Raw genomic sequence first — 13,181 nt, forward strand, 5'->3', positions numbered from 1 at the left:
TTAGAAATGTCCGCGAGTTTCCATGGACTTTTCTCTGACGAATATTTCCACATCTTTTCCCATGGATTATTAGCGGTATAACCGGCAATCAGCCCTTTAAAAATTCGGAAATATCCTCTTTATTTCCACGAAATTCTCCGTGGAAATTTCCATGCAACTGCCTTAGAGGCTTCCGTGGTTTAATATTACGGAATTCCACGACTTTTCCAGTGGATTTTTTATTATATTTTTCTTCAAAATAATTCCAAAAATTGATTAAAAATTTCGTGGAATTTTCATAGAGAATTTCCACAAAAAAACATTCATAAATAAAATGGACGATCAGTGCCAATTGGCAACTTGGAACTTGGAGAGTATTCATCTATCAGAATCAGACGAACAGTCAGTTGTTCTACTTTTGAGTTGAAAATATTGCTACCATATCGTTCATTTGAGTATATCTAGCTCGCAAGAATTATAGCGTTAGGGCGAAAAATAATTGCAGAATTTTCGCGTTTACTTCCATGGAGTCTTGGCCGCTAATATGCCAGAAAAAAATATATATATATATTAATATATATATATATATAAAATTATGTTTAAATTTCCAGGGAATGCTCTTAAGATAAGTGCAAGAAAATACTTCGAATTTTTTTTCAAGGAAATCCACGCGAAAAAAGCTGATAACTCCGCAGAATTCCAAGCAGAATATTAGCGGTAATTTCCTCGGAAACTCTCGCGGAAAAATACAAGATAAATTCCATGGATTTTTCCGTTACTGTGAAACTTTGCGCCCGATCGGCTACAGGGTAATTACGGTTCAATAAGCTCAAAAATACCATCCGTTCTTCATTATCTCTTTTAGTTTAGGCGAAAAATGCGAAAATACTTATAAAAAAAATTGAAACTCTTTGCTTCTGAAATTCACATTTTTACTTTTTTCAAATGTTTTAAATAAAATACACAGTTTGAAACCGAATAAACGTCAAAATGAGTTTGTCGAGGTGGCGTTTTAACCATTGACGTACAATTTTCATTTGACGTTTGTTCGGTTTAAAGCGGACCTTGCTCACCTCTGCTCTAAAATGATCAAACTTTGAACGAGAAAAAAAAAACAAAATCGTTCCAAAAATAAAGGTCAAGCGGTACAAGATACCGTTTTCCGGACTTTAGAGACTTCTCCATACATATTCCTTACATAGACTTTCCTTCTTTACTCCTGCTGTCTGCTTCGTCTTAGAGTTTTCAAATTGTTTTAAAAGGTAGTCAAGAGAGGTATTTCAGTCATAAACGCTAATAACCTTCAATAATTCCTTCCTAAAGCTCTCCAGAAATACGTGTTTTTCAACTATAGTTGATCGATTGATATGCTTGTTCCATAAATACAGGTCAAGCAGTACAAGATACCGACCACCGAGCTTTGAAGACTTTCCCATAAAGTAAATATTCCTCAGATAATCTTTCTTTCTTTATTCCCATTTCTCTGTTTCGGTGTTTTCGGTGTTTTTGAGACCTCAAATTGCTTTGAAAGATTGTCAAGACAGGTATTTTAGCCATACACGAACAATGACCTTCAATAATTCCTTCTAATGATTATCTCAAGGTCAAAAGTCAAAGCTCTCCGGAAATACGTGTTTTTCAACTATAGTTGATCAGTTACTATGCTTATTCCATAACTATAAGGGCAAGTGATACAAGATACCGACCACCGGGTTTTGAAGACTTTACTCCAATTTCTCTGTTTCGATGTTTTTGAATCCTCAAATTATTCCTTCTAATGGTTATCTCAAGGTCAAATATCAAAGCTCTCTAGAAATATGTGTTTTTCAACAAATGTTATTGAAAAATTTGTGTACGTTTTGAGGATTCGTATTAATACAGATTTGATGGGAGATTACGATGGCAGGGGATTTAAAAACAAAGCTATGGAGTTTAATCTCAAAACATCTTAATTTACTTCAAAGAACAGGGAACTCAAACTTAACCTATAAAACCACGTAAGGGAAAGTGCCCATGTTTTGTACGATCCTAAGCTTCATAATGACTAATTTTTTCCTATGTTTTTCAATAAATGTGACTCATTTCATCCATATTTGAAAAACTAAGGGAAAGTGTCCTGTTTTCAAAATATATTGCTGAGTCACATCGTACGAGGCACTTTCCCCAGTATCCGAGTTACATCGCGACGGGTATGTGTTTTTCTCATGAAGTATACCAAATTGTTGAAAATTCTCTAGATCACTGCTCTCACTCCGATTTGAGTACTATAAAGCATTCCCTAGACAGGATAGGGCGAAATGCAAGTCTTGTAGTCTACAACAGTGTTGTTGATTCTCGTGAATTCGAGCACTCCACGAATTTTCTTTCACCATCGTTTTACCTCAACGTCTCGTATTTTAGCGCATATTGCAAGAGTTGGTGGAGCTTTGCATGTAATTTTCGATTTCATCCATACACAATTCCCCAGCCACTTGATATATTGGCTTTTTGGTGTTGACAAAATGATTGGTCTCTATGTAAGAGTTTTAATTAACTTTTCACTTTCAGTAAACATAAATTTGTTTACATGGCGTTTTTTTATTCCCAAGAATTTAGCATAGGAATAGCAGAGAAAAAGATAAACTAGTTTTTGATTGAGTATACTATGCTAATGGATTTTTTTCAATAGAATAGTATTTTTTGCAGAGTACAAAGCCATTTCAATAAATTTTTGCTTTATGAAACTAGGTTGATAATTTAGTTTCTCTTATAATTTTTATTACATTTTTTTTTGCAATGTCTATCAAAAGTTTTCCAAACGCTTAGTAGAAGACACGCACGTGTTCTCCTTTGGCAAATTATTTCAAATTACATTCAAATTGCTGTGACATCGATCAAACAATTGGCTTAAATTCTCGTGTTTCATTCACATAAGCCTTTCAGGATAATCTGACTGAACTTATTGACTCAGACGAGAATGAGAATTTTCTTGCTCGATAAGGGCGAAATAGTCATGGTGCTTTGAGCAAATATTGAGATTCTTCACTGAATTGACAGGAAAAATGAGAATAAATTGATGAGCCCCTTATGAATAATTCGCAGATATTTGAACAAAGTATTGTATTCATAAATCTACATAAATGTTTCTTCAATGTCACTATTCTCTGATTTATTCAAAGCGTTTTTTAGTATGTGAGGTTATGTAGAAAACTGGGTAATTTACTTCAATTATTTTTAGGTTAGAATTACAAATTGATTTTTGTCACAGCATAAAACTAAATTTTATGGATTATATTGAAATTCCAGTATCTTTTTTTAGGTTAGGCCTAACATAACCTCATTTTCCAAAGTGATCTGAAAAAGAAACAAAGAAAATGCGCTAAATAGATATTTGCTTTATTTGTTTTTGCAATTCCTGCATATGAGACATAACCTATATTTCAACAAATACAGACACAGTAAAAGCAGGCAGCACAATTGCTGAATTTACAGAATACTGCTGAATTTTACGTCAGATACCAAATTCCAACTTCTTTTGCAAAGTAACGAGTGACAATTTTTTCTTTCAAGTTTTTTTTTTTTAATTATCAAAATCTATGAACATTTTGAAATATTTCATCATAACCTACAAATTGTAACAGTGTAGACGGTGTAGACGATCTAAAAAAAAGTGCACTATTCATAAAGAATTTAGACAACATTTTATTCATAATAGGGTAATTATTTTATTCAACAAATATTTTTTTAAATACAGAAATATTTGAAATAACCTGAGTTTTGTTAGATTTTTGAGGTTAGAATATGATACCTTTAAAATTTAAGGTTTGTCTTCATTTGTTTTTTTTTCGCAGTGCCATTTTTTAATTTAAAATTTGAGTGCAAATTGAAAGTTTCTAGCTTGCAAAATACCTTGATTTTTTAGGTTAGGTTTGACATAACCCAAAATTCTATTAATTAACATATTATCCAAGTAAATGAAAGAAGTCTAGTATCAAAAAAAATAAGGTTATCATCAGCTTCTTCAGACAGTATTGCAGTAGAATTTTCAACGTTGAAAGTCATTTTCTAATTCCGTTTATAAATTGAAATATTGTAAGCTGGAATATGATATTTTTACAAAAAGCGAGATCACTAAAAGTTCCAATCATCTAGTTTTTAGTCAATTTAAATTTTTTGTCTATCAAATAGACCAATTTTTAAGCATATTTGTTTTCAGGAAGATTTTATAAGGTTATGTTCAGCATAACCTCAAATCGCAAAATGACTTTTAAAGTAAATAGGATAACTTAGTACTTAGATGAATTTTGAATCAATTTACATGATATATAGACGCCATAACAAATTACGAAAAAGTTTAATGCGTGGTCAAATGGATGTTCTTAAAAGATAATTCCTTTAATAAACTTTAAAAAAAAATTGGTCAAACCATATTCATTTTAAAGTGCCAATCACTTGTATTATAAAAATAAATGTCTCGATTTTTTAGGTTAGATCTACCATAACCTAACATTTTTGTTTTTCGCGAGATTAAGCGACTTTTTGAGGTTATATTGAGTTTAACCTCAAAGAAAACAGACATATTTTGGTAAACATTTTCGAAAATCATCACCTAAATTTACCCTATTGATAAATTTTATCCTGGTATAACACTTGCACATTGAATTTTTGATTCGATTCACATTAATTGTCGCTTATGTGTGTTCAAATGGAATATTTTTGTGTACTTGAATCACTCATTCAGAGTTTATTCTGTTTATTGATAAAATTGATCTTATAAAATAGGTTTTATGTGAGTAGCTTTTTTATCAATAAAGATGAAATTCTAAAACATTAAAAGACACAAATTGCACATTCAGCTCACCAGAAACAATTCATGTGAATCTCTTAAAAATTTTAATGTGCATGTTTGATAAAATCATTGTAAACAGAAAAAAGACTTAGTTTGAGGTTAAGTATTATTGAAAATAACATAAAATCATTTTCGGCTTTTAAATAACTGGAATTTTTAATGAAGTTATACTCTTGGAGTGAGAAAATAAAACATCTAGAAACCATAAAACTAAAATTTTCTTCCAAATATTAATATTTTGAAGTTTTTTGTAAACATAACCTCAACTCTCTTCGACGATTAATGGTGCTATTCCAATGAAAAATGAAAAGGAGAATCTACTTTCCTTGTGTTGCTTCCTGTTTTCATTGTTTTCCCCAGAGTCCTCGTCGTGTTCCATGACCACTAAGCAGTTGTAACAGGAAGCAACACAAAGAAAGTGATATCTTCATAATTTTTTTTTTGTTAAATATATCTACTAGCACGTACGACGGTTTCCATGCTAATGAAAATTTTCGAACATTTTCGCAGATTTTCGCGAGGCGCGAAATTTTTAAGCGGATTTTCGGGAGGTGCGAATTTTTACTCGGATTTACGCGGGCCGTGATTTTTTTCGTGACTTTTCGCGGGGCAAGAATTATTTCGCTGATTTTCGGGTGACGCGAATTTTCACGCGGATTTTCGCGGATGGCGAATTTTTTCACAGATTATCATGTAGCGCGAATTTTTAAGCGGATCTTCGGGAAGTACGAATTTTTACTCGGATTTGCGCGGGCCGTGATTTTTTTCGTGAATTTTCGCGGGGCGCGAATTATTTCGCTGATTTTCGGGTGACGCGGATTTTCGCGGGGTACGAATTATTTTGCAAATTTTTGCGAGGCGCAAAATTTTTCGCGAATTTTCGAGGGGCGCAAATTTTGAAGTGGATTTTCGGGAGGTTCTAATTTTTACTCGGATTTGCGCGGGCCGTGATTTTTTTCGTGAATTTTCACGGGGAAAGAATTATTTCGCGGATTTTCGCGGGAGCGCGAATTTTTGCGAGGATTTTCGAGGGCGCGAATTTTTTCACGCATTATCGTGTGGCGCGTATTTTTTCGCGAACCGAAAAATCCGCGAAAAATTCTGCGCTCCGTAAAAATCCGCGACAAATATCCGCTAAAATGTGTGAAAAATTCTTCGGTCCACGAAGATCTGCGAAAAATTTGTCGAAGAATTTGTCGCGGATTTTTACGGAGCGCGGAATTTTTCGTAGATCTTCGTGGACCGAAGAATTTTTCACACATTTTAGCGGATTTTTCCGAGATAATGGACTTTAAAGTTTGTCAGATACTTTTATGTATTTCTAACCTAAAGAATGATCTGAACAGATGTAAAATTTGAGGCTTCTATCTCTGATAGTTTCCAAGATAATCGGCTTTAAGGATTTTCAGACACTTTTTGTGCATTTCTACTTTAATTTTCCTCATTAATAACGATATTAAATTACATACAGTTTAGGAATTATTAAGCGAAATTTGTATTATTTATGAATAAATATCGTTCAAGTTTGCCACAATCTAAATTTGCAATGAAGGAATCGCACCTCTATAATCTGATTTAGGCTTACAGTAGACTCTCGCTAAATCGGCATTTTTTCAATCGGGCTCAAAATTTTGTTGACAATTTGCACGTTTGATTTTAAAGCAAAATTTTTGTGGAATTTGCAAAGGCTTTGATGCCCAAATCTTTCGATAATTTGGATGACATTTTGCCCCAAATGCCCGATTGAGAGAGAGTCTATACTGATCACTGGCTTTTGAGGTTAGGTCGAACATAACCTAACACTTCCTAGCATAACCTAACAATCAAAGAAAAAGATTAAATGTAGTCACTTTCCTTACATGTGAAACCTTTTTTTTTTGGTTTTTAGGTATTGCAACAGAAATTAGATCATGCAACACGATCGAAAATCCATCTGATAAAGCGCCTTGATAAGGCGAAAGAGGATATTGATGATCTGAAATTTCAGTTGGAAGAGAAAAATATTGAATTTGAGGGTACAAGAGCACAGCTCAGGGTACTTGAGTCAAAATCAACTTCCAGGCACGATCACAGTCCTGAGGGGAGATTGGCATTTAAGTTGTCTCCCACGAGGGACTCCCTGATCCGTCAATCGCAGATCTCGACGCCCAGCATGAAGGCCATGGTGCCGCTGGCGATGGATGAGATTGGGCAGCACAGTAGTAGTACGGAATCGGCTCAGGATCAGTCTGAGCAGACACGTGCCTTGCCAGAGACGCCAAAGAAACGTCCCAGTCGGATTCCGTTGGCGGGAACGAAGGGGAATCCGGCACCGAAACCGCCAACGGGAAGGGTCAATGGGAAATTGAGTCCGTCTGGTCCACCGTCCAATCGGAGTTTGAATAAGAGTACAAGTAGTCTGATGGGACGATCGGGACCACCGAGTTCGGTGAAGAAGGATAGCAATAGTTCATCACCTAGTCTCCAGCGACCGGATTCGGCACAGAGTTGGCGAAAAGATACGTCATTGGGTGGAAATAATAGGAGTTCATCAATTCCCATTTCGGCCAAATCGAGTCCGTCCCCGCCCAAACCGATGCATTCGCCATTGCCCAGGGCAAAGAGAGATACATCGGCAGCCAAGATGCGCAATCTGGATTCACTGAATGCCACAAAGGCGCCCTCGGGTGTCAGTCCGTCATCGCCCACGAGTCCAAGTCCAGCCATTGGCTCGCAGCAGCAGCAGCAAGTGTTCAAGGCAAAGAGAGATATTAACTCCAGCAGCTACATTTCACCTCAGAATCGAGCAAAACCATCTTCAGTTCCAGTTCGGCGGATCAGCAGCAGCAGTAGTGCAAGAAATGGTGACACACAAGATTATGAGAATGGAAAGGTACGCAATCCGCGGACGAATTTTTTTTGGAATTGGTTCAAAAGCTAATTTATCGTGTTTCCGTGTGTTTTTTTCTTTTTGACTAAAAAAAACAAAAACACTTTAAAAAAAAAACTTTATCATGGACTATGATATGAGAGTTTCATCGATTTTATCGCGTATGTAAATAAAAAAAACAATTGTTTTAATTTTTATTGTGTTTTTTAAATGACTATTGCGCAATTCGCCAATATTCATAAGAGACATTCTCTGATAAAATTTGCAAGAAAAAATAAAAGTGAATTCAGGATATATCTGAATTAAATAACAAAATACAAGTCAAAATTAATTAACTCTAATAATAAATTACACGTGTGATATTTAAATAAAATAAAAAAGAGAGAGAAAAACGTAGAGAGGAAAAATAATGAATTCGAAGTTATGAATTTTTATTAACTCTTTGAAACATTTTAATTGTGATTTTTAATTAGTTTTGTTACATTTCATATACTGTTTTAATGGTATATATAGCTCTTTTTTTTAGTGAAAGATATTTTGTGGTCAAGTGGCTGAAAGATGTTGAATATCTTGGGCAGTTTTAATATTCTTCAAATCTTACTAAATTCAGCAAATATTCATCAATGTAACACTTTTAGTGATCCTAACTTTTGTGGAAATTTCCTAACTGTAGGGAAGATTTGAGGGACACTCAATAGCCCCAGAAGGCTAAAGGGTCCCTTTGGACAAAATTATAAAGAGTTTAAGATTGAAATCTTACAGCAAGGTATATCGTTCCTAATACTTCTGCCCCGGGTATATGTGTTGCCCTCCCGAAGTATACGCTAATGTGACAAATCAAGAAATTAACAAATATTCCAATAAATACATTACTTGGGTCACTTGGGTCAATACAGAGTTTCAAGAAAAGAACAAGGATGTTAATCTGAATCTCCAGGAGAGGATTCAGATTAAGATCACTGTTTTTTAGTCTAAAAAACGGTTTTCTACAATTCATAACGCATCAATTCGTAACGTAAATGACTTTAAAACAGCTTCAAACATGCAAAATGATTTTTTATTGACAGCTGTCAAAAATTGCAAAGCTTCCCTCTGAGGAACTTTTACACGAAGTGATTGGAATTTCGATTTTCAGTAACAGCAGGAATGTCCTGCGCTCTCTGGCTTGCGACTTCCTACTGAAATCCTATCGTCCTCCTGATCCTCCTTAGTCCTCCCTGAATGAGTGGATTTTAAAAAATATCTCTTCTGACAGACATGAAGTGAAGTAGAATAAAAAGAAGTGCACCCCGCACGCGGCATCTTCAGGAGATAACGAATTTTGACATATCGTCGGTTGCATCGACTGTTGTCGAATCTGCATTTATTTTTTGTTAGCATTTCGCGTAAGAGGCGACGTCTGTATCGTAGCCTGCACCAAATGCATACACAAAATAAATGCAGATACGACGACGATTGCTAGACATGTAAAAACGCAATTTTGTCGCTTCAATCAGCACCTGTCGTAACTTCTTTTTTTCAATCTTGAATATTTACCTATTTGTAATGCGTGTAATTGTGCTTATTAAGTTCTTTAGATTAACTGAGAAAAAAAAGAGGCTCCGATTAACTTTTTTCCTCATAACTTTAACACTTTTCGGGTGTAAAAATATCGTCGGTTGCGGCTACCTCTGTCGTATCTGCATTTGTTTTGTATCTGCATTCGGAGCAAGCTACAATACAGATGTCCCCTCTTGCGTAAAATGCTGACACAAAAGAAATGCAGATACGACAGAGGTAGCCGCAACCGACGATATATCAACATTTTTTATTGTTAATTTTACACCTTTTAAGGGTAAAATCAACATGAAAAGGGTTATACTTTTACCCATAATACACCTAAAAATGGTAATATTTACACCGATTTCGGATCAATACTACAGGGTAAAATTAACATTTCCGGAATGTTTTTTTTGACATTTTCGGATTTCTCTCAGTATTTAAAGCAAATATATAAATATTCTTAAATACAATGCCCGCTTTTTATTCGGACGATTGGAAAAGAAAATGACAGTTTCCGCTTCGTTATCCGGATGTTTTTTTTTTATTTTGTTCTACGTCTCGTAAATAAAATACAAGAATTTTTTTTAATTTTTGTAAAAATTTCAAAGAAAATTAAAACGACATAATTAGAGAATTCTATACTATTCCCGTTTAATAATTTCGACAGATATCTTTAAGGTTTCTGCAGAAAATATCTACACCTCTGCCGAAAATCTGCCGAGAAATATGTAGATATTCCTACGAATTTTATTTAGGCCTGGGACAAAATTCGTCAGAAATTTTTGCAGATTTTCTGACGAATCCTGGTGCATACTCTGATGAATTTCTGTGGATAATTTGCCGATTTTTCGTAGATTTTTTCTACATTTCAGACTTTCCAGACAGATTTGTCTGAAAAGATGGAACATTTTTCATTGAATGGCCTTCTAGAACGTGCGCCATCTTTGACGACAATTTTTCCGGAACGGCCGGAATCGTTTGAACCACCGACTTTCTGTAGAATCCGATACTGCGTTGGTTCGATTTGCAGCACATTTTTTTGGCTACTTGTTTCGCTTTTTTCGTAGTAGGACTAAAGAACTTATCGAATTTTCTCTCATTTTACCTTAATTTTGGAAAGCTGGCTTCAACTAAGAACTAACTTTGGCTTTACCAAACGCAAAACTGTCAAACAACCTTTTTTGACAAGTGCTGTCACCTTCCAAACACTGTTTAGTATGACCCAATGCAATTTACATATCGTGAGATATTACTCACTAAAAACATCTAGCAGAAGGAGCTCAGCATTTTTTACTTTCCAAAGACAATATGGATAATGCGCTAGTAAATTATATCATCATTTGCCAGAATATCCATATAGTGAAATTACGGCTCGATAAACGTTGAAAGTTGTGATAAAATCGTATTGCGTTTCTTTTGACATATATCTCTTCATTTTATAATCTAGTTTTTCTCTAATTTTCTAGATGTTTTTTTTTAAAGCTGACTTAGAGGAAATTATCGTATTCAAAGCTCATTATCAAGATGAATAAAGGTTACCTTTAAATTTGCTAAAAGAAAATTACGATAATTGCTAATCCAAGCGACGATTTGACTGTTCGAGTTTTTCTAAGTCTATAGGTGTTTCTAATTGGCCCCTTGGATCCGAAACTATTTTTTGACATTGACAGAGAACTTTTGTCAATGTCAATGTCAACTTCTGACACCGCCATCACTGCATTCGGGCGACAACGATGAAGAGTAAAAAAAATCACGGTTCTCGTATTAGTTTTTATTTGTTATTTTTGGTCCCAATTAGCCGAATATTAGAGAACCTAGTGTAGAACTTTTAACTCATTTACGAGGTTACGTAGGATTTTAGGCTATTCAATAACACCTTCTAGACCACTCAAGTTCTCAAACAAACAATTCTGAATAATCCTCTGCGATCTCAAGCTATCAAATTTGTCAGCTCTATTACAGACATATTGACTGGCATATCTTGCACGGAGTTTTCTGAGTGTGTCATGTTTTCTTATTATCCCTTCCTAACGCAGAAATGTAAATTACTTATAAAATGATTTGATTTTTCAATTTAAGTTTTAGTACTAAATATTTTCGGATTGGTTATCTGGCTAAGGTTCAATTTGTAGCCCTTTTCGTGTTAGTCAGAAACTAAGATTTGGCAGATTTCAAGTCTTGCTTTCAGATGATGTGACTTTAGTACTAAATTCCATTTTGACAGCGACGTTTAAAAAGTCTTCCATGACAGAATTTCGAGTATTTTCCTCACATCATTTTACAGGAAAAGTATGTATAATTTTCTTAGGAGCTTAGCACAGCTGTCAAAAGTGAAGTTGCGTTTTAGTACAGAATTACATAGACTTTCCATGGGTTTTTATCTTTGACTTAGTACAGTTTTGTCCATGACAAATTTTATTTTTAGCTAATTTCTAAGCATGAATTGTCCATGACAGATTTTTTTTACTTCAGTACTAAGACATCGAAAGGTTGATATATTTGACAGCTGTCAAATGTAAATTTTACAATTTTGTTTTTAGTACTCAGTAACGTAGCTTTTTGGCTAAAAGTAAGTCTTCTGCAGTTTCATCAGTTGCCCCAAATATTGATTAGTACATTTTAGTACTAGTACTAGTTTTTTAGTACATTTCAATTATTAATAACTTCCTTTTAGAGTTAGGAAATTTCCACATTTATTTTGCTAGAGAAGAAATCAAGTGTCAATAACCAACTAAGTCTTGCCTGGACTCTGTCCTAATTTTACTATTTTTTTTTCTAAATGATGTCACTTGCACGTGTTTTTATGTTTAATGTAAAACAAGTATATGCCAATAGTGTTCCTATCTTTCTGTATATCATTCATTTATGCGAAACTAACAGTATCACATAAATCAGAGAAAAAATTAGGCGTAAACAGCAAATTGCAGAGTTAGAGGAATAATTTAAAAAAAAGAGAAAAAGAAAGATGGAATAAATTTGTAATAAGAATATCCAATTCAATAGTGGTCATTTTCGGTTCATTCTGCAGAATTAATACATTACATAACATATCGATATGGTTGATTTTTTTTATATCTATATAAAAAAAACTTACACAATTCGATTTTTTTTTGTTTTTTGTAAAAATAATTGCTTTGTGTTGAGGCAAAATCCAAAGACAAGAAAAAAAAGAAAGAAAAGTTATAAAATTATGGACTTTGAAGGACATCGAAAGGCGCTACATTCGACGGGATTTGTTTCCAACCATTCCAAGCATCAGGATTGAGGTCTACTAGTACTTTCTCCTGTTTCGTAAGTCCTTCTCCCAAGTTTTGTTGAATGTTTATTGCCATTTTTTTTTTAGAAAACATTGCCGGCTTTTTTTTTGGTAGAATTTCATCATTAGTATGGTTTTATTTAGTTTTTTTTTCTTTACTTATTTTTTAATTATCTCTAGAATTTCATTTGCACCATGTAGTTGAAAATAGCTAATTTATCACTTACACATGCTAAACATTAACAGTAAATACTGCTAACAAAAAAAACACCTTTTCATAGAGCATATTACCACAATCATTTCATGGAACATACAACATAAAATTAGAGGAGTGAAATGTAATTTATTTGATGTTGAAACTTCTTTTTTTGATTATTTTAATGGATTAATAATGGAATATCTTTTGAATTATTTAATTTTGTGAAGAGAAAAAGTACAAAACGACCATACCTTACGATGCTCCGAGAGAAATATTATTCTTGTGGTTTTAGTCCGGTATTATGTATATTGTTGCAGCAGTGAAAAATGATAATTACGTTATTTATTTCATATTTTTCCTATTTATTTGATATATGTACCCACCTTTTGTGCTTCTGAGAAAAAATGCAACTCATTTGGAAACCACAGAATTTTTAATTACATGACATATTTTAGAGGAATATTAGATAATCACAATCATCAGGGCATTTTTTTTGTGAAATATATCT

At 33.8% G+C, this 13,181-nt stretch overlaps 1 protein-coding gene across 2 annotated transcripts in view; it reads left to right on the forward strand.

Moving 5' to 3' along the window:
- The window catches only part of LOC129798708 (uncharacterized), a 79,067-nt gene that overhangs the window by 60,548 nt on the left and 5,338 nt on the right, over nucleotides 1–13,181 (forward strand). For both annotated transcript variants that reach the window (XM_055842000.1, XM_055842001.1), the window contains exon 6: nucleotides 6,696–7,679. In XM_055842000.1, coding sequence (XP_055697975.1) covers nucleotides 6,696–7,679 — 984 coding nt within the window. The remainder of the gene's footprint in view (nucleotides 1–6,695; nucleotides 7,680–13,181) is intronic.

The sequence above is a fragment of the Phlebotomus papatasi genome, chromosome 1, assembly GCF_024763615.1.
Source record: "Phlebotomus papatasi isolate M1 chromosome 1, Ppap_2.1, whole genome shotgun sequence".
Taxonomy (NCBI): domain Eukaryota; kingdom Metazoa; phylum Arthropoda; class Insecta; order Diptera; family Psychodidae; genus Phlebotomus; species Phlebotomus papatasi.